This window comes from Chiloscyllium plagiosum, chromosome 17, assembly GCF_004010195.1.
Source record: "Chiloscyllium plagiosum isolate BGI_BamShark_2017 chromosome 17, ASM401019v2, whole genome shotgun sequence".
NCBI lineage: Eukaryota > Metazoa > Chordata > Chondrichthyes > Orectolobiformes > Hemiscylliidae > Chiloscyllium > Chiloscyllium plagiosum.
Window position 1 is genome coordinate 29883291 of NC_057726.1, and position 26898 is coordinate 29910188.

General features: G+C 39.5%; 1 protein-coding gene across 1 annotated transcript in view; it reads left to right on the plus strand.

Annotated features, from left to right (window-relative positions):
* The window catches only part of spg7 (SPG7 matrix AAA peptidase subunit, paraplegin), a 46678-nt gene that overhangs the window by 13261 nt on the left and 6519 nt on the right, over window positions 1-26898 (plus strand). Inside the window, exons 6-16 of the mRNA XM_043707518.1 lie at window positions 253-355; window positions 1304-1429; window positions 3615-3777; window positions 5413-5586; window positions 6494-6618; window positions 10738-10840; window positions 13101-13211; window positions 14626-14741; window positions 16502-16658; window positions 19572-19735; window positions 26694-26771. Of these exons, the coding sequence (XP_043563453.1) occupies window positions 253-355; window positions 1304-1429; window positions 3615-3777; window positions 5413-5586; window positions 6494-6618; window positions 10738-10840; window positions 13101-13211; window positions 14626-14741; window positions 16502-16658; window positions 19572-19735; window positions 26694-26771 (1420 nt within the window). The remainder of the gene's footprint in view (window positions 1-252; window positions 356-1303; window positions 1430-3614; window positions 3778-5412; window positions 5587-6493; window positions 6619-10737; window positions 10841-13100; window positions 13212-14625; window positions 14742-16501; window positions 16659-19571; window positions 19736-26693; window positions 26772-26898) is intronic.

The window sequence follows — 26898 nt, forward strand, 5'->3', positions numbered from 1 at the left end:
GAGAGGTTTTATAATTTAAGCTGAAAAGAATGGAGAAATATAACTTCTATGAAAATATGTAGGTAGATTCACTTGTTATCCACAGAACAACAAATCAAAAACAGTTCAATGCATTTTAAGGAAAATTTTAATATTCATTTACACTATGTATTTTAATTGAATCTTCAGTTTTGCTCCTAATGACATTAGTTTCACATTTATTTTTAGATAAACACTGCATAAACTATTTGTTACAATTTTTGCATTTTTTAGTGCGCTGTATGCCCTTGGGATGGCTGCAGTGGGCGTGGCGATTCTTTGGTATATATTTCGACTTGCAGGAATGGCTGGAAGAGAAGGTGGATTTAGTGCTTTTGTAAGTGACCTTAATGTATGTTCATTCTAGTCTCTTTTGGGTTATGTCTGTGCTTACCAGAAACCATTACACTTGTAAAATTAACGCACATACTTCAAAAAAATCTAGTTGGACCTGTGATTTTTTTTTTTCTCTTTATTTATTATTCTTCCACATATTTCTTGGCGTATTAGTCATTGTAGTGCTGCTTAATTATTAAGTAATTCATTTATGTTGTTGCTTTCTATGCATAATAACAAGATAGTTTATATTTTCTGGATCAGTCATCTATTATCCTTGGATAAATTTTTGGAAGTTTCTGTCACTCCAGAAGGGGTTTGTGGGAGCTCCTCCTCAATATTTGATGTTCATCTGGGTTGCTGTATAAATGTAAACTTCATCGTCTTCAAAATACATCTTTTTGATTTTCTGTGTATTTCAAAACTTTTTGATTTCAGTCTTCCTTTAGTTGGAATGATGGCATAAATATTTGATTGAAATAGTTGCATATGTCACCAAATATTTTTCACGTCACACTAATACAGAGAGGGGCTGATTTATTAAGCTTTCTTTAATACTTCAGAAGTTAATTCTGTGCAACTTGACCTTCAGCCAACCAATTTATGAGGAGATGATACTGTCTGCTTCCTTTTATTGTCAAAGATTTCAGTTTTATTTATGAAAATATTCAGGAAAAAGATGATGTTTAACATTAAAAGATTTCTGGTTAAGAAAACTGATGCCGAAATTGTGTATAAAAGTTTTCTAAATACCTGATTGTGTCTATACCGAAAGGTTTGCTGTTCTGTATCACAAAGGAGATAAAATGTTTGTCAAGTTTATTAAAAAGGTGAAGTAGAAGCAAAAATGAAGCAAAGGAAAAGATCATGCATGTTAGTTTAACTTTTATAGAGTTAGAACTACACTGTTTTTCTCCCTAATGATGATTTTCTTTGATCAAATAATTAGAATCAGCTCAAAATGGCTCGTTTCACAATTGTGGATGGAAAGTCTGGAAAAGGTGTTACCTTTAAGGATGTTGCAGGGATGCATGAGGCCAAATTGGAAGTCAAGGAGTTTGTTGATTACTTAAAGGTTAGAAGTGTATTTTTTATTTGTGAACAATACAGGGTTTTTTTGTGCTAATCTATTTGGCAAATTTCTGAAATAAGCAAACCAAATTAGGCTGGTAGGATGCATTGTTGGTGTAATTTTATGAATGGTGTAACTGGAATTACACTTGGGTGCGCAATTCCCAGCAAGCTAATGATTGGTACAACGGATTTGCCACTGAGTAGAGATTAGGAGATGACCTTTCAAATATTACAGCTGAGCTATTCTCTTCATGATTGTCCATAGGGTGTTACTAGTGGTTGTGAAATATATCATCTGCTCCTGCCTCAAAGTAAGGAAACTATGTAGAGTTGAAGAATACCAGAGAAGGGAAAGATTATATAAATGAACGGTTTCAATTGTTCAGCAGCAGATTGAGTTGAATTGTCTATAGATTTGATCAATAGTAGTTTGAGAAATTTAAAAGTGAATCTAAATTGTGATGGGGATGATTTCTAAAAATATCCACTTATTGAGACACTTCTTACTGTAATATTGGAAATGTATGACCCAATTTACTTCATTAGGCAATTGATGGCGGTTATGCACCCTTCTCGATCAATCTCATTTTCAGTTCTTCCAACCATGGACGTAAGTAATGCCGTAGCAAAATAAACTAGAACGAAATATTTCTTTAGGGAGATTATTGCAGTGGGAGCCAAATCTTGAGTGATGCTGGTGGCTAAACAGTACTATTTAGCACACACCACCATTCAGTTCAAATCCACTTTTTAAAATTCATTAATGTGATTAAAATATTTGTACTAGGTGATATGAATTTTTAAATAGGCATGTACTAACTCAAACTGGAACATGGGGTTTGCAATTCATTTGTTCTCTTTTAAGTCTACTAGATGGGAAATTAAGAATGTGTAGGTCTGAACTGATGAATCAAAAAAGTTTTTTATCTATCTACATATGATTGATGATTAAAAGCGGTCTTTTGAATGCATGTGACTGCAATCTTACTGTTGCTTTTAAATCAAAACCTTTTTAATATTGTAGTTGTAAGGAGCTGCCTTATTCATAGTTACGTTTCCAATGTTTCCATAATGAGGAATGTGGCTGAATTAAGTCTAGGAAGAAAATAATTGCACATCTTCTGATCTATTTGTGAATGAGTTGAATGTTTAAAAAAAAGACTGATATTTTATATCTGGAGAAAGTGAGGACTGCAGATGCTGGAAATAAGCGTTGAGAGTGTGGTGCTGGAAAAGCACAGCAGGTCAGGCAGCATCTGAGGAGCAGGAGGATTGACGTTTCAAGTTAAGCCCTTCGTCAGGAATGAGGCTTGTGGGCCAGGGGGCTGAGAGATAAATGGAAGTTGGGTGGGGCTTGGGTGAAGGTAGCTGAGAACGCAATAGGTAAATGAAGGTGGGGGTGAAGGTGACAGGTTCGAGCGAAGGATGGAGTGGATAGATGGCAAAGACTATGGACAGGTCAAGAGGGCAGTGCTGAATTTGAGGCTTGGGACTATGCTTTTCCAGCACCACATTCTCGATTCTGATATTTTATACCCTTATGGTATATTTAAATAAATTATGGGTAGTTTGCCTTCGTTCAGTACGTCATCTTAAAGTCCCTCATTCATGATTAAAGTCCATCATGCTACCTGGTAATTATATCAAGGAAATATTCTTCTTCATTTTGTATATAATTGGATTTGGATTGTATTTTTAATTAAAATTTCTTCCCATTATGATAGAAACCTATTTGCAAAATGCTGACTATTGTTCTGACCTTCATAAAGGTGTGTTTTTGTTTACTAGCAGTTAATGTGAGGAGATTTTGGTTTTGTTTTCTGGAGAGAGTTTTTTTTTAAACAAGTTATTCTTTTATAATACTTCAGCTGGTGGCCTGTATATATTCTAAAATGCTTCAGACTCCACTCTGAGAAAGTAATAACGCATGCTTCTGCTTTGCACTTCGATCTCTGGTTCAGTCTACTTTGTTTCAACTTGACGATCCAATAGGGAGATTGGACACTATCATAATATGAAGTTCCTTTAGCTCTTGTAATGAGGTCAAGTTTGTCATTTTATTTGTAATAAATTGCATTTACTTGCTAGATTTTATTAATAGAAAGGCATGCTTTGATTGTTTGATCAGAAACTAATGATCCATGAAATGGGTGGAAAAAAATCAATTTATAATTTTTAATTGCCAGAGTCCAGAACGTTACCTGCAACTTGGTGCCAAAGTTCCCAAGGGAGCTTTATTGCTTGGACCACCAGGGTGTGGAAAAACACTATTGGCAAAGGCTGTTGCATCAGAAGCTCAAGTTCCTTTCTTAGCTATGGCTGGATCAGAGTTTGTGGAAGTGATTGGAGGTGAGGGGAAAAAAAGTTAATGTTCAAAATATAATAGACAAAATTGAATTTTGTTCATGAGAAATTAGTTGCATGGACATGATTAGGATAGACTATTAAATTAAACCAATAAAAAGCCTACTGGTTTCGATTCACCATCCCTCAATTATTTCTATATGTTCGATACTCAATGCTGGTCTGATTTTCTTCCGAGCAGCAAGATGGTGGTTACCATCAACATATTGGGATTGACTTTGACTTTTGTGGAAATGTATTTCTTTCCAACAGACTTACTAGAAGTTGTGGAAGACACGAAATATTTCTAATGATTGTAGAGTTTTGATATACTAACTAAGTACTTTAAATAATTTTGCCTATTTTATAATGATTGTTATAATATAAAAATACTTAATCAAACATGAGTAGCATTTGCATAAATGGCAAGTCCATCTCTGGCACATATACACTCTGACTTGGGCCTTCTTTACTGCTTCTCTGTCATTGGGTCAAAATCTTATAAATCCTAAATGACTAACATTGTTAATGTATCTGCACTACATGCATTACAATAGTTCAAAAGAATGCTAATCAATGCTTAAACAAGGGGAACTAGGCATGTAGAATATACGTCAACCTCACTAGTGAATTATACATTCTGAGAAAAGAAAATGAAGTTAACTGGCTGATCGTAAACTTATTAAACTTTGCAATGTATCCTTTTTGCACCACTCTGATTCTCTTGGCTGCAAAAACTAACATTGTGGTTTGTTGCTGTATTAAGTATTTATAATGAAAGCAAGTAATTTCTTCTAGTCCACCGTGATTTGTTCCTTGAAATAATTCCATCTGAAGCTATAAGTTTATAAAACTGTATACTGTGCAATTTAATAAGAATTCTTTTCTGTTTCCAGAACTTTAAAGTACTTTCAACTATGTTAGAAAAAAAAGCCTAAATTTTTTCCGAGGGGTTAAAAGACTCTGTTTCCTGATGTTAGGTCAAGGGGCTTCTAATGAAAGTAAATATCAAATATTTTTACAGTAACAATTACAAATAATCAACTTTTAGGAGTAGACAAAGTAATCAACAGCTTTATTAAATAAAAATGAAAAGCGCGTTGTGCCTTTGAGAAATTTCTCAAGTCACCTGAGTCAAGCTAACGTTTATTTAAGTGTTCTATTCACCCTATCCATGTCCCTCATAATCTCTCAAACCTGTACCAGATCCTCCCTCAACCTTCTCTGCTCCAAAGAAAAGATCTCCAGTTTATCCAGCCTCTCTCCATAGCTGAAATGCTCTATCTCAGGCAACATCCTGCATTTCCTCCGTTGCAAGCAGACCCTTCATATAGTGTGGTGACCAAAACTGCACACAGTGTTCCATCTGTGGCCTAACCAAAGTTTTGTATAGCTCCAACATGACCTCCCTGCTCTTGTAATCTATGAGTGTTTAGTTAGTTATACTTCAGGGGGGCTTTTTGATGCCATCTTGTAATAGCATTTCATGAAAAAAAAACTTTTATATTTCAATTTGTTGTTTTTATCTGACCAGTGGCCATTTTCAGATAATTATAAGGCTTTACACTACCGTCAGTCTTTTACGCTGGCTTGTTTTTCTTTTGTTTTCAATAAAGTCTTGATTTGTATTTTCCATTGTAGGTCTTGGAGCTGCAAGAGTCCGAAGTTTGTTTAAGGAGGCCCGTGCGCGTGCCCCCTGCATTGTGTACATTGATGAAATTGATGCTGTGGGTAAAAAGCGTTCCACCAGCATGTCTGGGTTTGCTAATACAGAGGAAGAGCAAACATTGAATCAACTGTTAGTTGAAATGGATGGTGGGTATTCTACTGTGGTGCAGCTGAAGTACAAGCCCTTATGATATGATATAATTAATTATTTGTTAAACTGAAAGGGGGTGTTGCATTGTATTTTTAGAGATGTAGTGGACACTTGACCTTTTCAAGGCAGTATGTTTTGTTAATTAGTTAATAATTCTTGAATGATGAAGCTATTTAGCTACACAATTTTTTTTATTGTGCAGAATTCAAATTAAATCGAGTAATAATTGAGTTCAGTGTTTCCTTCAGTGTCCATATGGCAGTATTCAGATTCTGGAACAATAGTACTTCAGTTCTTAATATGACATATAGGACCTTATTAATATTGAAAATACAACTGAAGTTGAGATTATTCATTAGACTTGAAAGGGTCAGCAAATTTTCAGTCTACAAATAATGACTACAGTGAAATTTGAATGGGTGTCTTGATAACCAGGCTACAGCAAAACTTCTCTAAAGTTTTGTTCCAGTCAGTGGTTATTTGCCATATGGTGGATTTCAGCGGTGAAGGCAGTACTACAATGGCCTGTTCATTATGGTATCCAATAAATGTTTAACAATCCATGGTGAGTGTAGCATATGTCTTCTATAGTGTGTAGTTGGTGTTTTTAGAAGACATAGCCTGAGTGTTGTAAGAGCAGGTTCAATACAAGTATCCTAAAAGGAATCAGATGGTTATGGAAAAAGGAAAAATTGTGCAGGATTATTGAGCAAAGGCCGGAGATTGGCATTGAGGATGAAATGCTGATTTGGACAGTGGGTTGAATGGACACTTCTTGAGTGGTAACACTTTTATGATATCTTTTAAAAGTGAAATATTGCGTACAATAGCACCATCAATCCCAAGTGGGATGCTATAACTTGCTTCGATGTCCTTTAATTTTAATCTTACTATTTTGAACAGGAATGGGTACAACTGATCATGTGATAGTTCTAGCATCAACCAACCGTGCTGATATTTTGGACAATGCGTTAATGCGACCTGGTCGGCTGGATCGACACATATTCATTGACTTCCCAACATTGCAGGTACCAATGGATAAGGGCAAAAGGTGAAAGTTTGGAATTTTTTTAAAAACTTGAGGTGCAGTGAGTAACTCACCTCCTGACTCCCCAAAGCCTGCCCACCACTTACAAGGCACATCAAGAATTTGATGGAATGCCACCCACTTGTCTGGATGAATGTAGCTTCAACAACACTCAAGAGGCTTGACACCATTCAGGACAGCACAACACTTAATTGGCACCATATCCATAAGCACTCACTTCCTCCACCACTAATGTTCAGTAGCAGCAGTGTGCACTGTCTAAAAGATGGACTGCAGAAATTCGTCATTGATCCTAAGACAGCATCTTCCAAACCCACAGCCACTTTTATCTAGAAGGACAAGGGATGGGAATATTGCCACCTGTACGTTCCCCTGCAAGTTACACACTATCTTGACTTGGAAATATATCACAATTCCTACATTGTGACTAGGTCAAAATCCTGGAATTCCCTCTCTAACAGCACTGTGGACTGTGGGTCCACTTACACCATAGTGGACTGCAGCAGTTCAAGAAGACAGCTCACCACGACTTTCTCAAGGGCAGCTAGGGATGAGATAATAAATGCCGGACCCCCATGTCCCACAAGTGAATAAAGAAAACACTTAAATGATTTGGCTGTGGACATGTTTCTGAAATTGCAAGTGTGTCTTGATGAGGGTTTTACAGATTGTAAACATAGTTTTAAAGAAATGTTATTACTCTTGTTTTCGTTTCTTTCCCCTTACTCCAATTTCAGCTTTCCCTAACATTCCATACACATTCGTTTTTTTTTAAACTTGAAATAAACAACTTTTATTTTCAGTCACAGAACAGCGGCATTGCCTGCTAGGCCTGCATTTAATGCCCGACCTCACAATTTACCCTTGGGAAGATGGTGATAAGCTGTCTTTTTGTTGGGAAGCGTTGTTGAGAAGGGGACTCCAGAACTTCTGACCCACAGCAATGATGGAATACCAATCATCTTCCAAGTCAGGATGGTGTATAGTTGAGCTGAAAATGTGTTGCTGGAAAAGCGCAGCAGGTCAGGCAGCATCCAAGGAGCAGGAGAATCGACGTTTCGGGCATGAGCCCTTCTTTACGATTTTCCTGAAGAAGGGCTCATGCCCGAAACGTCGATTCTCCTGCTCCTTGGATGCTGCCTGACCTGCTGTGCTTTTCCAGCAACACATTTTCAGCTCTGATCTCTAGCATCTGCAGTCCTCATTTTCTCCTGGTGTATAGTTGAAGTAATGATGCTTTCATATATTTCATGCCCCTGCCCTTCTAGGTAGTAGTGGTAATGTATTTGGAAGGTGCTGTTGGCAAAGACTTTGTGCATTACTGCATTGCATCTTGTAGATGGTGCACATTGCTGCCACTGTGTGCCTAAGTTGGAGTGAATGAATGATAAAGGTGTAAGGTAGGGTACCAGTGAAGCTGGATGCCTTTTCGTGGATGGTGTTGAGCTTTTTGAGTGTTATTGGAACCGCACTCATCCAGTCATGTGAAGGTGCTAACCATTTCATACCTCTGACAGGAACATTGTAGGCAAATTGTAAACCGCAGAAGGAACATGTAAAAGACTGAACATTCCACCAATCAACCTCATCAAGTGCTACCTGCTGTACTTTTGGCAGAGTGTATGGATTCAGTATGGCAATATTTAGTCACCTCAAGATTCACAATTCTGGAAAGGAAGAAAGTCATTCTCAATCTAGCGCGACTGCCTAAAAAGATTTGTATGTTTGATTCAGTTCAGTTTCTGGACAATAGTAACCCCAGAATGTTGATAGTAGGGGATTCAGTCATGTTAATGCTATTGAAATGTCAAAAGGATGTTTATTAGATTTGCTCTTAAAGATGGTCATTTCCTGGCATTTACTGTGGTGCAGATACTACTTGCTTCTTATCAGCCCAAGTTTGAATATAGCACAGATCTTGCTGCATTTGGACACACACTGCTTCAGTATCAGAGGAGTTGTGAACAGTGCTCAACATTACAATCACCAGCAAACATTCCCAGTTCTGACGTTATGATGGAAGGAAGGCAACTGATGAAGCAGTTAAATATGTTTGGCCCAATTATCCTAATTGCGTTTTCCTCCTGATTCCGATGGGCTCCAATTTTTCTCGGACATCTTGGTGCCACACTGATGTCAAGGGCATTAACCTTCATTTTCCGTCCCTTCTGGAATTCAACCCTCTTGGGGTTGTCCGTATTTGCACCAAAACAGCATTGTGTTCAGGAGTCAATTGGCCCTGGCAGAACCTGTATTAATGAGCATCTAATTTCTTTGCAAGGGTTGATAGATGTCATCAACCCCTTTCATAATTTTGATCAACAGTGAACTGACAAGGTGGTAATTGGCAGAATTGGATCATTTTTCTCCTGCTGTTTGAGCGCAGGACATTCCTGGGCAATCATCCACATGCCAGGTAGATACCCAGGTTTTGGCTGGACCGGAACAGCTTATGATTTTCATAGCTAATTCTGGAGCATAAGTATGATTCTTCAGTATGACTCTGAGATTGTTTTCAAAAAACCCTGTAACTTTTGCAATATCGACTGCATTAGCTGTTTCTTGAACCACGTGGAATGAATAAAATTTATTTTTAAAAAAAAGAAACTGGCATCTGGGGACCCCAGGAGGAAAGAGAGATGGGTTACTCATTTGTCAATCCTGGCTGAAGAGTTTGCAAAGACTTAAATCTTGTCTTTTTTTTCACGCTCCTTTGCTGGGCTCCACCACTATTGTCACAGGAACAGTCTTGGACTGTTTGACTCCAACAAATTGTTTGTTGTTCACCACCATTCATAACTAGATGTTGTAAACTTGCGGAATCCAGATCTGATCTGTTGATTGTGGCATAGTTTAGCTACCTTTTATTGCATGTTGATTCCATCGTCCTAGTCCTATGCTAAAGCATCCACAAGTTAATGGCTCATTTTTAGGCAAGGCAAGTGTTACTCTTGACTTTATCCTCCTGTATTCTGTTAACCAGGGTTGGGCCCCTGCTTGATGGTGATGTTAGGGTACCAGTTATGGAAAAAGCACAGCAGATCAGGCAGCATCTGAGGAGCAAGAGAGTCGATGTTTCGGGCTTCACCCTTCATGAGTTCTGATAAAGGTTTAAGCCCGAAATGTCGACTCTGTTGCTCCTCAGATGCCGCCTAACCTGCTATTCTTTTCCCAGCACCACACTTTATCGACTCTGACTTCTCCAGCAACTGCAGTCCTTGCTATCTCTAAGGATACTGGTTAGGCAAGGGGATCAATCCATTGACCAGACCAGTGGCCATTCCAGAATGTAAATACAATTGTGTGACTGATGGCCCATAATACCTCATTCCTCCGTTTGAGTTGCTAGAGCTGTTCAAAATCTAACCCACTTAGCACTGTGGTAAAGCCATTCTCAAGGTACTTAATGGCCTACCCCTGTTCCTAATTCTTATGGTTTTATGATACTGTAATAGCACCTTTCAATTTTAGCACTGTTAGTAAGGATGATTTTGCAAGATGAACAGTTATTGTTTTCATTTGCAGTGCCTTGTCAATCCTGGGTGGATGTCTTATTTTATTTCTTTTATCAGCGGTGTTAGCAGTTAGATGCAACCATGTGGCTTGCTCGGCCTTTTCAGAGACAGTTTTATGTGTCAGCCTCTTTGCTTTTGATGGCTCTTCCAAGATATCTAGTATATTACTTGTAGGAAAATCGTACTTAACTAACTTGTTTGAGTTCTTTTGAAGAGAAAAGAGGGCAGGTGAGGGTAATCTGTTGATATCTACATGGACTTTCAAAAGATGTTTGACGCAGTGCCCAACAACTTGGAAGAAAAGTTATAAATTTTGGAACAATAATGAGTGTCACAGTGTGAAAGCCTATCGATTTAGAATTGGTCTATATTGAGGTATATTTGTTAGTCGTATTCTGGACTACTGGCTCTGTGTGTTAGATGAAATACCTTGTATCTGGCTAATCTTTAGTAAGACAAATAGAGAAAGTTGAAGCTAGTTAGGAACCTGCAGGACATGGCTAAAAAGTTGAATATCAAGTAACTTTATATCTATTATTATCTTTGTTAGAGTGGTATATTTCTTTTTTCTTTCTTATTTGTAGGAAAGAAAGGAAATATTTGAGCAACATTTGAAGAATCTGAAGTTAACTCGCCCAGCCAGTTATTATTCACAACGATTGGCTGAACTTGCTCCAGGATTCAGTGGTAAGAAATCAGCATTTAGAAATGTATTTCAGGATTCTGTTGTACCATTTTTCTGAACTGAGCGTGTACGCTGTTGCATGGAAGCTTTTGCACTTGCTAGTTTAAATTTTTTGTACTTGTATATTTCATTTGAAATTTGGGGATGTAAATCAAGACTTGATTTGATTTATTATTGTCACGTACCTAGACACAGTGAAGAGTTTTGTTTTGCATGCAGTACAGGCAGATCATGGGATAATAGGACAGAACGAAGAATACAGTGTTATGGCTGCAGAGAAGGTGCACAAAGAGCAGGATCAGTAAGAAATTTAAAATTGGAGATAACAGCAGGGAAGAAGTTGTTCTTGAAACTGTTGGTACGTGTTTTTAAGCTTTTGTATCTTCAGCCTGACAGAAGAGGTTCAAAGAGATTATAACTAGGGTGGGAGGGATTTTTGATTACATTGGCTGCCTTCCTGAGGCAGTGAGAACTCAATGGATGGAAGGCTGGTTTGTGTGTGATGGATTGGGTTGTGTTCACAACTCTGTAGTTTCTTATGGTCAGCGGCAGAGTAGTATCTTTACCAAGCTGTGATGCATCCAGATGGAATGGTTTCAATGGTGCGGTTTCAATGGTGCATCGATAAAAATTGGTGAGTGTCTTTATTGACATGCCAAACTCCTTAGCCTCCTGAGAAAATCGAGGTGTTATGCTTTCTTGACCAGAGTGGTAACGTGGATGAACCAGAACAGGTTTTTAGTGGTCATCACTGCTAGGAACTTGACGCTTTCGACCATCTCTATCTCAACGCCATTGTTGTGGATAGGAGTGTGCCCTCCACCTTGCTTTCTGAAGTCAATGACTAGTTCTTTCATTTTGCTGACGTTGAGGGAGAGATTGTTAGCTTTACACCATGCCGTCAAGCACTCTACCAGTTTCCTGTATTTTGTCTCAGCATTGTTTGAGATCCGGCCTACAACAGTGGTGTTGTTAGCAAACTTGTAGATAACGTTAAGATGAAATTTGGCAACACTGTTATAAATGTGCAGGGAGTATATCGAGGGGCTGAGTCTGCAGCTTTGCAGAGCACCAGTGTTGAGGGTTACTGTGGAGGAATGTTGTTACCTATTCTCACTGATTGCAGTCTGTGGTCAGGAAGAGAGGCAATGGCCTTGTGGTATTATTGCTGCACCGTTAATCCAGAGACCTAGATAATGTTCTGGGGTCATGGTTTCGAATTGTCCCACAACAGATAATGGAATTTGGATTCCATAAAATATCTGAAATTAAGAGTCTAATGTTGTCTGTGAATCCATTGTTGTTTGTTGGAAAGCCCAAGTAGTTCACTGATGTCTTCTAGGGAAGGAAACTGCCATCCTTTTCTGGGCTGGCCTACAAGTGACATCAGAACCACAGCAATGTGGTTGACTCTTAACTGCCCTCTGGGCAATTAGGATGAGCAACAAATGCTGCCTGGTCAGCAACAATTTCATCCAATGAATGAATTAAAAAAAATAAGTTGTTACATTTGCAGAGGATGTAGCAGAGATTTAGGTTTTGGAGTTCGGAGATGAGTTTGGTTGGAATTATGGTGTTGAAGGTGGAGGTGTTGACAATAAGTTGGAGTTTGACATAAGTATCCTTGTTATCCAGATGTTCCAGGGATGAGTGTATGCCAGGGAGATGGCATCTGCTGTGGATCAGTTGACATAGTAGGCAAATTGCAAAGGCTCAAGGAAGGCTGGGAGGCTAGAGTTGATGTGAGCCATGACTAACCTTGTTGAAGCACTTCATAATTATGGCAGTTGAGCCATCAGGCAGTAGTCATTGAGGCATACTGCATGAGTCGTCTTTGGCACCAGAATGATGATGGCCTTCTTGAAGCAGGTGGAACTTAAGGAGTTGTGAAAATTGGCAATGAATACTCCTGCCAACTGCTGTGCACAGGATCTGAGTGCATGGCTGGGGACTGTATCTGGCTCAGTTGCTTTCCATGGGTTCTCTCTCAAAAAGGCTAATCTGACATCTGCAGTGGTGACTGAGGGACAGGTGCATCGGAGGCTAGGGCAGGTGACATCGTTTCACTGACCTTGTGTTCTAAGCCAACATAAAATGCGTTGAGTGCATCATAAAGTGGTGTATTTTTGTCTGCTATTCTGTTCTGTTGTCTTTTGAACCCATTATTTATTATCAGTTCAAAATGCTAATGTAATATGCTGTACAAAAGAATGATCCTCCCTTCAAAATCTTTAGCTTACGATTAATTTACTTCCGTCCTAGGAGCTGATATTGCCAACATCTGCAATGAAGCAGCATTACATGCAGCCAGAGAAGGGGAGAAATCTGTTGACACATTCAGTTTTGAATATGCAGTAGAGAAGGTCATAGCAGGTATACCTGTTTGAATTTTTACTGGTTTTGTGAAGCTTTACTGGAAAGTAAATAGTTTATCATTTTATTTATTTATGGATGAGAGATTCACTGGCTGGAATCATACAGTGCAGAAGAGGCCTGTCAGCCCATTGAGTCTGCACCAACAAAAGCTACTCCAATTCTCCACTAGTCCCACTTTCCAGCATTTGGCCCCTAACCTTAAATGTCATAACATTTCAAGTGATTGTTCAAGTACTTTTTTAAAGGTTATGAGGTTTATTGCCTCAATTACCTCCCAGGAAATGAATTGTGAATTCCAAATTCCCACCGTCCTCTGGGTGAAAAACCATTTCCTCAAGTCCTCTCGAAACCTCCTTAAAATTATGCCCTCTTGTTATTGACCTTCCAACAAAAGGAAACGGGTGCTTTCTCTCTATCCTGTTCGTGCCACTTATAATCTTATATAGCCAAATTAGGATCTCTCTCCGCTGCCTTGACTCTAAAGAAAACTCAAGTTTATCCAGACTCTCTTTGGAGCTAAACTGATCCATGCCGGGCAACAACCTGGCGAATATCCTCTACGTTCTCTCCAGTCAATCGCATCTTCCTATGGAGTGGTGCCCAGAACTGCACATTGTACTCCAGCTGTGGCCTAACCAAGTTTCCATACAGCTTAACATTACCTCCTTGCTGTTATTATCTATGCCAACATTAGCTCCTTGCTGTTATTATCTATGCCAAAACTGATAAAGGGCAATTGTCTCGTATTCTAAACTATTAACCTGCCCTGCCACCTTCAGAGATTTGTGGGCAAGCAATCCAAGATCTTTCTGTTCCTCTGAATTTCCTTATATCCTTCCATTCATTTGAGTGTATCCTTGTTGTGTTACTACTTCCAAAGCACATCACCTCATACTTATCAGTGTAAAATTCCATTTGCCACTGATCAGTGCACCTGCCCAATCCATTTACATCTTCTTGTAAACGAAGACCTCCTTCCTCACTGTCAACCACTTGGCAAATTAGCTCAACATTCTTCCCCCCTTTTTTTTATTGTTTATATGTATCACAAACAATAAGGGACCAAATGTTATAATTGCTGCCTTTGAATGGAAAAGAGAAATGCAGTTGACTGGACAGCTGCATAATGGTGTCTGTACAGGACAATTGGTTGAATAGATGGTTTGTGATGTATGATTGGTCCATGATTCATGTTCTCAAAATTAAAGTGTTCCTAAAGAGCCAAATAGATTAGGCAGGGAAGAGAAGGATTTGCTTCAATTCAAGTGCAATTCTCAAAGTAGTATCCAAAATTCTTACTTTGATTGTTAAATAAATTCCCAAAAGGTCAATATTGTTCAACCTCCTGACAATATTTGCTTGTTGAATAATTTTTTATTTGTTTTGTTCATGGTTTTCATTTTTCCCACAGGCACAGCAAAGAAGAGTAAAATTCTCTCGAAGGAAGAACAGAGAATAGTAGCTTATCATGAGTCTGGGCATGTTCTTGTGGGTTGGCTGCTTGAGCACACAGAAGCTGTCTTAAAGGTCTAGTTTTTTTTGTATAATTATGATCCATCATTATGCTCAGTTGTACACAAGTACAGTTGGTTGGAATCTGCAGTGACTTGTGGTGCTCACAAATATAGTGCTTAAACTTATTTTATGTTCCAATTTGAATCCATCTTGTAATGTTTCAATGTCAATTGTGATAAAATTTGCTCTGATACCAATTTATTAGTTGGAGGTATCTCAAAGCAGTTTGTGAACAGTGACAAATCTGAGTGTGTGCTAAGCCTCCACCATCAAGAAGGCAGTTGGACATCAATCTTCATAGCGGTCAACTATGTTTCATAATTAAAGAAAACTATTGTTTCAAAGTCAAACAAGAATGTAAAATTGAAAGATTTTAAATGTAGTGAATGTAGTAAACAAGACTTTACAAGCTAAAGAGGCAAATACATAAGGCAGGGAAGAGAAGAATTTGCTTTGGTTCAAAAATTTTAATATTATTTTAAGTATCCAGTTCATGTTAGCAGAACTCTGGTGGGTTATTTGAATTCTGTTTTAGTTTCCTTGTCTGATGAAGAATATTTTGCCTGTGGCAGAAATTCAACAAAGGTTTGCCACCTGGTTCCTGGGATCGCAGGACTGATGTCTGAAGAGTGACTGAATTAGTTAAAACTATATTCACTAGAGTGTAAGGAATGAGTGAATCTCATAGAAACCAATAAGTTCTAACAGGATAAGTTGAGGGATGACTGGTGAGTCCAGAACCAAGAGTCACAGACTATGGATACGCGGTAGGCCATTTAGGTATGCGATAAGAAATTTCTTCGCCCAGAGAATATTGAGTCTCTGGAATTCTCTGCTACAGAAAATGGTGGAGGCCAAAATATTGAGTGTTTTCAGGGAGGACTTTGGTATAGTTCTTAAGTCTAATGTGATCAAAAGGTATAGGAAAATGTGGGATCAGGGTACTGAGATGATCAGCTGTGAACATTTTGAATGGTGGAGCAGGCTCAAAAGAGCCGAATGGCCTAATCCTCCTGTTTTCTATGTTTCCATGTTTCAATTGCAGCAAGTCCAATCCTATGATCACCCAATGTTAATCTGCACTTCCTCAGAAAAGCAACCAAATATTCTTAAAGAGCAGGAATTTTGATTCCATTTCCCTCCTTAGCTCAGAGGTGCTGATTCCTATGTAGACCAGAAATTATGCCTGGAAGGAGCTGGATTGTATTGTTTGCAGCTAGTAATCTACTATAAGATGCATAGAGCCATGAAGCTTTTTGGAAAATACATTTGTCGTATCTTAAAACATGGTGGCTCAGTACTTAGCATTGCTGCCTCACAGTGCCATGGACCTGGGTTTAATTCCACCCTCTGGTATTGTCTGTGTGGAGTTTGCACATTCTCCCTGTATTTGCATGGGTTTCCTCCAGGTACTCTGTTTCCTCCCACAGTCCAAGGGTGTGCAAGATAGATGGATTAGTGGTGCTAAATTGCCCGTAGTGTGCTTAAATGTGCAGGTATGGTTGGGAAATGCAGAGTTACAAGGATGGGATAGGTCTAGGTGAGATGCTGTTTGGAGGGTCTGTGTGGACTTGCTGGGCCAAAAGGCCTGCTTCCACACTGCACGGATTCTATGAAATGATAAAATACAGGTTTCCACAATTATTGTGTATTTGCCTTAAGGAATTATTAATGATTTTTTTTAATCTTATATCAAGGATTCTGAACCATCAATTTTAATTTTCTGATCTCACCTGAGGTAACTTGTAAGTAATCTTTCTTTCACCTTGTAGGTCTCCATAGCACCACGAACAAATGCTGCACTGGGATTTGCACAGATCCTACCACGAGAGCAACACCTTTACACCAAAGAACAACTTTTTGAACGTATGTGTATGGCCCTCGGAGGTCGTGTTGCAGAAGCTATCGTCTTTAATAAAGTCACAACAGGTATGATTTGAAAAATCCCAAATGTAAAAATGTTTAAATTTTTTTCTGATTAGCCGGACAGTGTTTTGTTCAGTTTTGCTCTAAAGGATGACATTTTGTGTAGCTTTTATTCAATATCAGCCTGTCCTGCTCCACCAGGGGCAGATGGTGGGTGACCCTCAGTGGAAGGTGTACATTTCTTTTCAAGCAGTCTTTATTTTTTGCCCCCCACAAACATCTGGCTGAGATAATGGGAGACTTACCTTCCAGCCCTCTATAAAACCTGTTGCTGGGTGATGGGATGAATTTTCCTTCCTTCCTGCTCTGTGAAACTATTAGACATTGCAATGTGCAACTCTATATGCCCCATTTAAGAACCAGTATTCTACTGCAGATATGATGCTCCATTCTGTTGCATTGCCATTTATGGGTTTCTTAAGGTTAATGGAATGTAATAAATACTTATACATTTCTTGATCTTGCCAGTTCAGTTCCCTTTTTTTCTAAATTATGACAACCAAGTTTGATCTTGGCCTCATTGCGTGCACTTCCAGCTGAATAGTTGAGAACTAGAACCCTGGCCATATTTTCACACCTAATCCAGGAGTGGTGAGGTCTATTGCAATATCTCTACTATCATTCAGATAGAGATCTGTAAAATCAAAGTTAGAGACTTGTACTTCTATAATAGCTTTCACATTCTCAACATTGAGCCATTATGTGCCTGGTCAGAGTGGTGAACTTAGACTGGACAATCACAAAGGCCAACCTCCAATTTATAGAATCCATCTACCAGGCCCGCTGTCAAGAAAAGGTAGCCAGCATTCTCGAAGATCAATCCCACCCGAGCAATGCTTTTATACAAACTCTACCATCGTGGAGAAGGTACAGAAGCCTGAACGCATGCACCAGCCGGTTTTGAAACAGTTTTTACTCAAATTTTATTAGAATATTGAATGGACTCTCAAATTCTTAACATTCGCCTGGACCGGGGGTTTTTTGTGCCTCAGCACATGTGACAATAAATTCAATTCAGTTAAAATAATGCTGGTAGAAGCTAATAGATTATTTTAATAGGAATATTGTGCAAGGCTGGGAGGGTTGGAAAATAGCACCGTCATGATGTTTATTTCAAAAGCTGGTGTAAACAATAGGCCGAGAGGCCGTCGTCTTTTCTATTATAATTCTGTTAACATCTAACCTGAAAACTGGTAGTGTCAACAATACAGCACTAAACTGTCAGTTTACGTTGTGTGCTGAAGTTCATAGTGGGAATTCAGCCCACAACATTCTTAATCAGAGGTGAGAGTGGCACCATTTTGGTGATACCCAAAATGTAACTTAGAGACAGACTTTTGATTTTCCTTAGACTGTCCTACTTGCGAGATGAGCACAAGGTCTTCAGTAGAATCATAAATTGAAATACTTAAATATATATTTTTGTATACTTAAAAAAAATTTTGGTTATCTTTTTAAAGAGCTGCTTTCATACCAGATAGGTGGGGCAGTATATGTGGGTTACAGCATGTTCTTTCACTTCTAGTACTTTTTGTTAATTTCAGGCTGGACTGAAGTCTGACAATAGTGTGTCTCCCAAGAAACGTAAGCCTTTGCAGTCTGACTTCACCTTAAATGGTTATCTCCCTTTCAACAGCCCAAAATTACAGAAATTAGAACTAAGGTAATGGACATTGCAGTTTTGAAAAATGACCAGTAAAGAAGATGAAAGGTTTCTTTGTTCTCTTGAAGGTTTGAGTAAAGTTTCATCTGCATTTGACCAATGAAAGTGTTAGGGATGTTTTGTTACCAAGACAATTGCTTGACTACTTTTATTCAACTCAACTTCTCTGTAATAAGAGAATAAATATATTAACTTGTTTTAGCCAACAGAAACATTTGGAAAGAATTGAAGCTATATTATAAACTGTGTAATTTTTAATGTCAAGTTACCCTACTTATATTCTTGGACAAGTTATGAGTAAAAAACTAATTGTTCGATGGGCAGGCTCATTTTCTCCCTCTGCTCACATTTTTTATCTTATCATCGCACCCTCCCTTGTCTCTTTTTCTGATTCCAGGATTCTGTGTTCTTGGGTTCTTTCCACTCTTTCAGTCCAAAAAAAAACAGAACTGCAGATGCTGGAAATTAGAAACGAAAAAGAGAAATTGCTGGGAAAAATCAGCAAGTCTGGCAGCATCTGTGGAGAGCAAGCAAAGTGAATGTTTTCTTTCCAGCGACTCCTCTTCAGAATGTTCTAAAGAAAAGTCACTGGACCAGAAATGTTAACTTTGCTTTCTCCTCATTAATTCGTCCTTTACCCTAACTTATTCTTCTCCAGGATCTCAAAGCTGCGGAAATCCTCCAACCCTTCCTTATTCTTACAATCTTCAATTTTAAACATTTAAGTCTGGAGTCAGCTAATCTTAATCCTAATGTAACTTGTTGTCATTTTCATTCTTGTCAACCTTGGTATGTTATTTCTCACTTTCCCTGGCACCAGTATTCTCCCTAAGTGTAATTTGTATTAAGTAGTTAGTATTTTTATCCTTTTTAAAATTTATAATCACTTTGAGGATGTTAATGATATTCTGGACCAAGGAGGTATTTAGTTCCATTGAAAGCTGGAGGAATATTCATCCATTGGTTCTGTTTTAGGGATTAAATAAGATCTAAACAAATGGAAAACACAAGTGAATTAAAGGTAATAGTAGAAGATACTCTTGTATGTGATACATCTGACAATGTCAGCAACATTTTCATTTTTAATTTGTTTGGGAGACCCTGCATTGCTCAAATTTTGGAGAACCTCTTTTTGTTTTTAGAAATCTCATTATTCCTCAAAATTAAACTGGATCTGTTTGAAAACCAAATTCACTGCACATATCAGGGTATTCCTGTGTTCTGGATTGAGTGATACAATTTTTAATATGCAGGTGCTCAGGATGATTTACGAAAAGTCACGAAAGTCGCTTACTCCATGGTGAAATGCTATGGAATGGCTGAAACAATTGGACACATTTCATTCCCTGATACCGAGGAGGTGGGGGTGATTGGTCGCCGACCCTACAGCCAAGGTCTCCAGGATCACATGGATCATGTAAGTCCTACAATTATGCAAGATCACCAGTTATCTTCAACTTAATCATGCTGAAATATAACTTCTGTTGTGAATACACTTGAGAAGAGATGACCTTATTCTTGTGGCTTAGTTTTTGAGTTAAACCATAAGATCTTGGTGGTATTTGTTTTGCGCTAAAAACCATATTTGTGTGAATAACTGCAGTTCAAATTAACTTTTTTGTGATTCTGTAAGCTTTGAAAAGTAGTGTCCATTTCCAAACACAATTTCATTTCCCAAGTCCTTGAACATGTTAAATAAAATCCGAAAGAACACAGATGCTGTCAATCAGAAGCAAAAATGGAAGTTACTGGAAAAGCTCAGCAAGTCTGGCAGTATCTGTGAAGAGAAATCAGAGTTAACGTTTCAGGTCCTTTCTGTGGAAGGGTCACCTGACCTGAAATGTTCGTCTGCTACAGTTGGTGTGGCTGCCTTTCCAAACCATATGCTGAGGTCTTCTTCAAGGTTCTGTATCATAGCTTGATTTAAGGAAGCAAACTTTGACAATTATTTTTAGTGATGTGTTGTTACATTTGATTAAAGGTACAGACACAACAACCCGTTGCATAACTGCATTTTTTTATGATGCCGATGGTGAGGGAGAATATGATGCATTCAACGGACAGAGAGTCCATGAATTTTGAACTGGTCATATTTGAGAAACAAGGACAATATCAACAAACAAAGATTTTCTTACTAAGACTTCAGTTTTGTCTTGGCTTTTAGTGTTGAAAGATTTGAAGTTCCCTATCTGATTATTTGTAGAGGTACATTTCCATTTGGGCAACAGGATGGCACAGTGGTGAGCACTGCTGCCTCATAGCACCAAGGAGAAGGTTTTGATTCCAGCCTTGAGCAAACTATCGGTGTGAAATTTGCATGTTCTCCCCATGTCTGTGTGGGTTTCTCCAGGTCTCCCAGTTTCCTCCCCTAGTCCAAAAATATGTAGGTAGGTGAATTGGCCAGGCTAAATCAACCCATAGTCTCCAGGGATGTGCAGGCTGGGTGGATTAGCCATGGTAAATGCAGGGTTGTGGGGATAGGGTGGGATGCTGTTTGGAGGGTCATTACAGACTAAATGGGCTGAATGGTACCTCTGGGTTTCTATAATTCTCTGATTGCAGCTGGCAAACCATAATTCAGGAAGACAGAAAGTGTAAGGGCTAAGTTGTAAGTCTGTTTTGTTCCATTCTTAATCTGTCACGTGTAGAGCTGCCCAATTGAATAAATTGAGCTGTGCCATGTATGTTAATATGGAATTACCAAATGAGACTTCATACTTTAAAAGGACAGCTGATTTTCTCTGGTACCTGGTAGAAGCCTGAGCCACTTACAGTATCAAATATTCCTCTCACCTCTATAATCTCTCCCAGCCAATGATAATTTCTAGGTGTCTTCTCCTATTAGTCTGGAATTTTAAACATCTAATTGCTACACCATTACTGCACCTTCACCTGTCTGAGTCTTAAGCTCTAGAATTCTTTCCAGAGTCTCTCAATTTGTTTACCTCTCTTTTCCTCCTTTTTTAATAACCAACAATTTGTACGAATCGAGAGAGAAAAAAATAATCGCTATTTGCCGGAGGAAGTAGCCCCACTAGGACTCAATCACTGCCTGGCAACTTGCTGAAGGTCACAGGACATTCCTCGTTGATTGTCAGGATGTTCACCTTTTCCATCAGCTGTTGGATTCCTCACCCCCTCGACTTCAGAAATAGCCAAAAATGTCAGGCAAAGAGAGGATTGAAATTTTTCTTTACAAATTAGAAAGTTACAGAAACATAAAAATATAGCATCATAACATCAAAAACAACAATAAACAATAAACCAACTACTATACTACTCTACAAAGGAAACCAAAGCTACACTTATTAGAAATCAATCAATAAATAATCAACCTTTAAAGAGCACCAATTATTGAACCCACATTTGTTCGAAATTCTTCCTCTCATGGCCTCGGGTTTATCAGACCAAACCATCATTGCTCGACAAAAGCCCGAATGAAAATGGTGGACAGATCTGCTTCCAAGTAATTCAGAAAGGGCTGCCATGTCTTGTAAAAGTTGTCAGTTTTCTGGTGCACCACCTTTATAAGAATGTGTTCCATAACTAACTTATGCCACCCTGACAGACCCGGGATGTTCTCATCAGAATGTTCTTCCTTGCACAAAAAGTGAGAATGTTCAAAGCTTTTTCCCATGTACATCAAAGGGAGGTAAATTTGGCAGACACAAGAGCAAAGAGATCGGGTCCACCTTGACTTTGCTTGTCAAGACTCTCTCCATTACTCCTGCCACAGCGCTCCAATATGCACGGAGCCTGTGGCAGGGCCACAATGAGTGAGGGTACCCCTGTTTATTTTACATTTGAGGCATATTGAAGATGCTCCCTGCTTAAATTTCGCAAGATGATCTGGGACCAGATGAGACTTATGAAGAACCTTTAACTGCATTGCATGGGTTCTATTACATATAGAAACCCTCCTCGCCTTCTCACAAATGTCCTTCCATGTTTCTGAAGTGATCTCAACTTCGAACTCTCTCCCAGACCTCACGTAGATGCTCGATGTCATCTGAGGAACCTCCCCCACCGCCCCGCCCCCCCCCCCCCCAACCCACCCCCAAACAAGTGATAGAGTACTCACTGAAAGTGTGCACTTAGCCTGAAGTACCCTCTTTTCTGTATCAGATCTATTTCATTCAAGAGCGTAGTCTCCTTTTCAGAAAAAATCTCTTCCTCTGAAAGAAATGGAAGAGGTCCCGACTCAACAATCCATATTTCAGTGTTATTTCATCAAATTACATCAACGTTTCACCCTCAAACAGATCACCCAAATAAGAGACTCCCCTGTCCGCTCAGCGTTTAAACCCAGGATCCATTGTCCGTGGCCGGAAACCCGGCATGCCAACTATGGGAGTAAGAAAAGATATTTTAGACATAGTACGCTCCATCTGCCTCATCGGCTTCCATGCTTTCATGGTGTTAGCAACTATTGGATTACAGCAATGTTCTGCAACTGTCCTCATTTTGTCTAAAAACAACAGGTTGATAAGTGGACACTTGGTCTGGGAGACCTCAGTGTTGAACCATGTCAACACAGAGTTCCCCACTGGCCCAGTTACTTACAAAAGCTAGTAGGGAGCTTAGTTGATATCATCTAATGTCTGGGAGGTCCAGTCCCTGGATTACTTGCAGTTTCGCAAGCTTAAGAAGGGGCGGGTTATAATGCCAAATAAAAGAACTAAGCCAGCCATTCACTTTCTGAAATTTTTGCCACGGAAAGAATAAAGGGAGCATCCGCAAAGGGTACAATAAGCTAGGAAGAACATTCATTTTGCTACGAGCAACTCGACCCAAGCATGATATTGGAAGGCCCCCACCCCCCATCTTTGAAGATCTTGTTTAATCTTGTCAAATAAATGAACAAACTTAGCTTTAATCAGTTATTCAAGGCTAAGGGTGACAGAGAAGCCCAAGTAAAGAAAACCCCCTGTGCCCACTTATTGAGTCACAGAGATGTACAGCATGGAAACAGACCCTTCGGTCCAACTCGTCCATGCTGACGAGATATCCCAACCCAATCTAGTCCCACCTGCTAGCACCTGGCCCATATCCTTCCAAACCCTTTCTATTCGTATACCCATCCAGATGCCTTTTAAATGTTGCAATTGTACTAGATTTCACCACTACCTCTGGCACCTCATTCCATACATGTACCACCCTCTGCATGAAAAGGTTTCCCCTTGAGTCTCTTTCATATCTTTTCCCCTCTCACCCTAAACCTATGCCTGTAGTTCTGGACTCCCCCACCCCAGGGAAGAGACTTTGTCTATTTATCCTATCCATGCCCCTCATGACATTATAAACCTGTAGAAGGACACTCCTCAGCCTCTGACGCTTCAGGGAAAACAACCCCAGCCTGTTCAGCCTCTCCCTATAGCTCAAATACTCCAACACTGGCAACATCCTTGTAAATCTTTTCTGAATCCTTTCAAGTTTCACAATGTCTTTCCGATAGGAAGGAGACCAGAATTGCACGCAATTCTGGCCTAACCAATGTCCTGTACAGCCGCAACATGACCTCCCAACTCCTGTACTCAATAAAAGAGATACAGCCATTCCACCCGATCAAATGACTTCTCCACGTCCAAAGAGACCACTAACCCTTGAACAGATCTCTGCTGGCACACTTGAATCATGATAAGCAACCTCCGAAAATTATTGAAGGTCTGTGACCCTTTATAAACCCTGTCTGATCTTTAACAAAGGAGGGCAACACCCCTTCCAACCTCAATGCCAAAGTCTTAGACAAAATTTTATTATCATAATTTAAGAGCGAAGTAGGTCTATAAGAAGCACAGTCTTCCGGGGCCTTCCCTTTCTTGACGAGAAGAGAGATATTAGCCCCTCTCAAGTATGGCAAGAGGCAATCGTGGCTATCTGAATAGTTATACATGTCTAACATTGGCCTTGACAGTATGTTTACAAATTCTTTATAAAACTCACTGGGAAGCCCATCAGGGCTGGGCGCATTTCCTCTTTGAAGTTTCCTCACTGCCTTTTGTATCTCTTATGCTGTTAATTGAGCACTAAGGAGAGACGCCTGCTCAGCAGACATGCCCAGAAGATCCAAGTTCCAAAAAAAGACTCAATTTTATCCCATCTATCCTCACAACATTCAAACTGATACAGTTCAGAATAGAACCTCGGAAATGCTGTATTGATCTTTAATTGCCTTGTGAATCCTGCACTGGATAGAATGCCCAAAGGCCCCCCAAAGCTTTCTCCACAATCGAAACAGTTGGATGATCTGTGTGGAATTGGGGTTGGTAGACATTTGGACATCTAGTGACTTTACATTCTTTTCCAATCCTCACATACCATACGAGGATTGAGCATATACAAAAGAAGACTTGTGGAGTCTCTTTATGAAAAGGCAAAAAACCAAACTAATTACAGAACACAAAAAGGCACTTAATGGGGGACTATACCCCCTGCTCATAGAGGATGCTTATTCCTCCCACACACATCTCCATTCCCCTAACCAGCTCAAGCCACACCCCAGACCCAAGCAGCAGAAGGAAACAAGACAAAATAGTGAGCACTCTGCCCATCCACAACTATATATCAACACCAATCTTAATCAGAGAAAAGAAAACTCACCAACAGCAGCTTTTTTTAGAAAAAGGCATCATTACAAGAAACATAGCAAGAGAAAAAACCTAGTATTATTGTCCATGTCTATAAATCCATCTGATATTTTTTTTAAGAGTCCAAGAAATTTTTCACTTGTTTTGAGGAGTCAAATGATTGCGCCATCTCCTTGTGAGTAATATGAAGCACCACTGGGTATCTCATCGAATATTGAATACCGAGGTCCCTTAATTTTCTCTTTACCCCCTCAAACTGTTTCCTTTTAAGAATCACCGCCACACAAAAGTCCTGGAAAAGCATTATCTTAGTTCCCTGATAAGTCAGGGCCTGTGGATCTTTCCCTATCCTTCTAGAAGATTCCAGGACTCTCTGCTTGTCCCTGTAGCTTTTAAACCGTACCAGGACCGGGTGGGGGCACAACCCGGTGAGTACTGTCAACCTTCACCTGGTCCACATCGGCACCCCAGCCAAGAAACTTTGGCAGCCAGTCTTAATAAAAGCTTGCTGGCTGCCAACCTTTCACTCCCTGTAGCAGCCCAACAACCCGGATATTTTTCCTCCGACCCAGATCATCAACCTGTTCAGTCAAGGCCTGGACTTGTTTTTCGAGGGCTGCATCTGCCCCGCCTAGGACTCTACAGTCTCCCATGCAGCGGTCTGGTGCTCGACCTCTTCAACTCTCTTCCTGAGCCCTTCCAACTCCTTCTCATGCTTTTGTGGCATGACTGAGATCGGCTCCAGCAAAGTATGATTATCTTCCATCAACTCCTTGATCATCCCTCAGATCACTACGAGTTCTTCAGCGACGTTCTGTTGTGCGGGTACCTCTTTCTCGGCTGCCGAGGGAGCTGCAACTACAGTCATAGTCGCGAGCCCACCTGATGCCCTTGGCGAGTGTCCCGTGTGTTGGAGTTTGGCTCTATGCCTTCCTTTCTTCATCCTCGCTCGCTTAAAAAGGATTAACAGTAGACCCTTGACTATCTGAATACCAACCATCCAAATCTTGAATCACCTGAGCAAGACCTCGAGGCCCTGCAAAAACGGCTTCCGACAACCCAGCATTCAGTTATTAGTTAAACGACATTATGACTGCATTGCCAGATAAGTGAGAGATGGTCAATAACTGACAGCTCTTGGCTAACCGGCATTATGGCGTGTATTGCTGGATAATCGAGAGATGCTTGAACATCCGGCATTCATAGATTACCGTGTTTTTTCCAGCCACCCGAATGATCAATCATCCAAACCGCATATTCCCCACTCTCCTCGTTTTGACATTCGAGGCTCCATCACAAATGAATTTAAACGATTTCACAACTGTTTAACATCAATTTTCTCCAAAACAAAGAGGTAAGGTAGGTTGTAAAAATATCTCTACTGCTGGGCTGTGGTGCAGGGCTCAGCAAGGCAGATCTGCTCAGATCGCCGCCATCTTGGGTTCCCCCTTTTCCTCCTTTTTAAGATGGTGTTTAAAGTATACTCTCTTGACCAAGCTTTTGGCCATCCCTCTTTATGTTGCCTTAAGTGTCTTGGTGCTATATTTTACTTTTAAATGCCTCTGAAGTGAAAAAGGAGTGTGTGAGAGTTTTTAAAATTGTATTGTTAATGGTTCTATTATAGAAGGAATTATGGAAACTTTTAATTTATGACACCATGGTAGTAAACTGATGGGTGAGTTGAGTAGGTTGTTCATTGTTAAATTAGTTCATGTCATTATCATATCTTCAGTTTATAGATGTGCCCAATAATGCATGTATCCTTTTGCCAATTTCTTAATTCCACAGGAAGCCAAACTGTTAGTGGCTAATGCTTACAGGCACACAGAGAAGCTCCTAATGGATAACCGGGACAAACTCCTTACAGTAAGTTACTACTTGCCCGTTTGACCAAAGAAGAAATGACATTTCAAATATTGACTGTCATTCTTCTTGCACAAACATGTACTCTTGCTTGTAAATCAGCAACGTCACCAAAAATATTACCATTTTG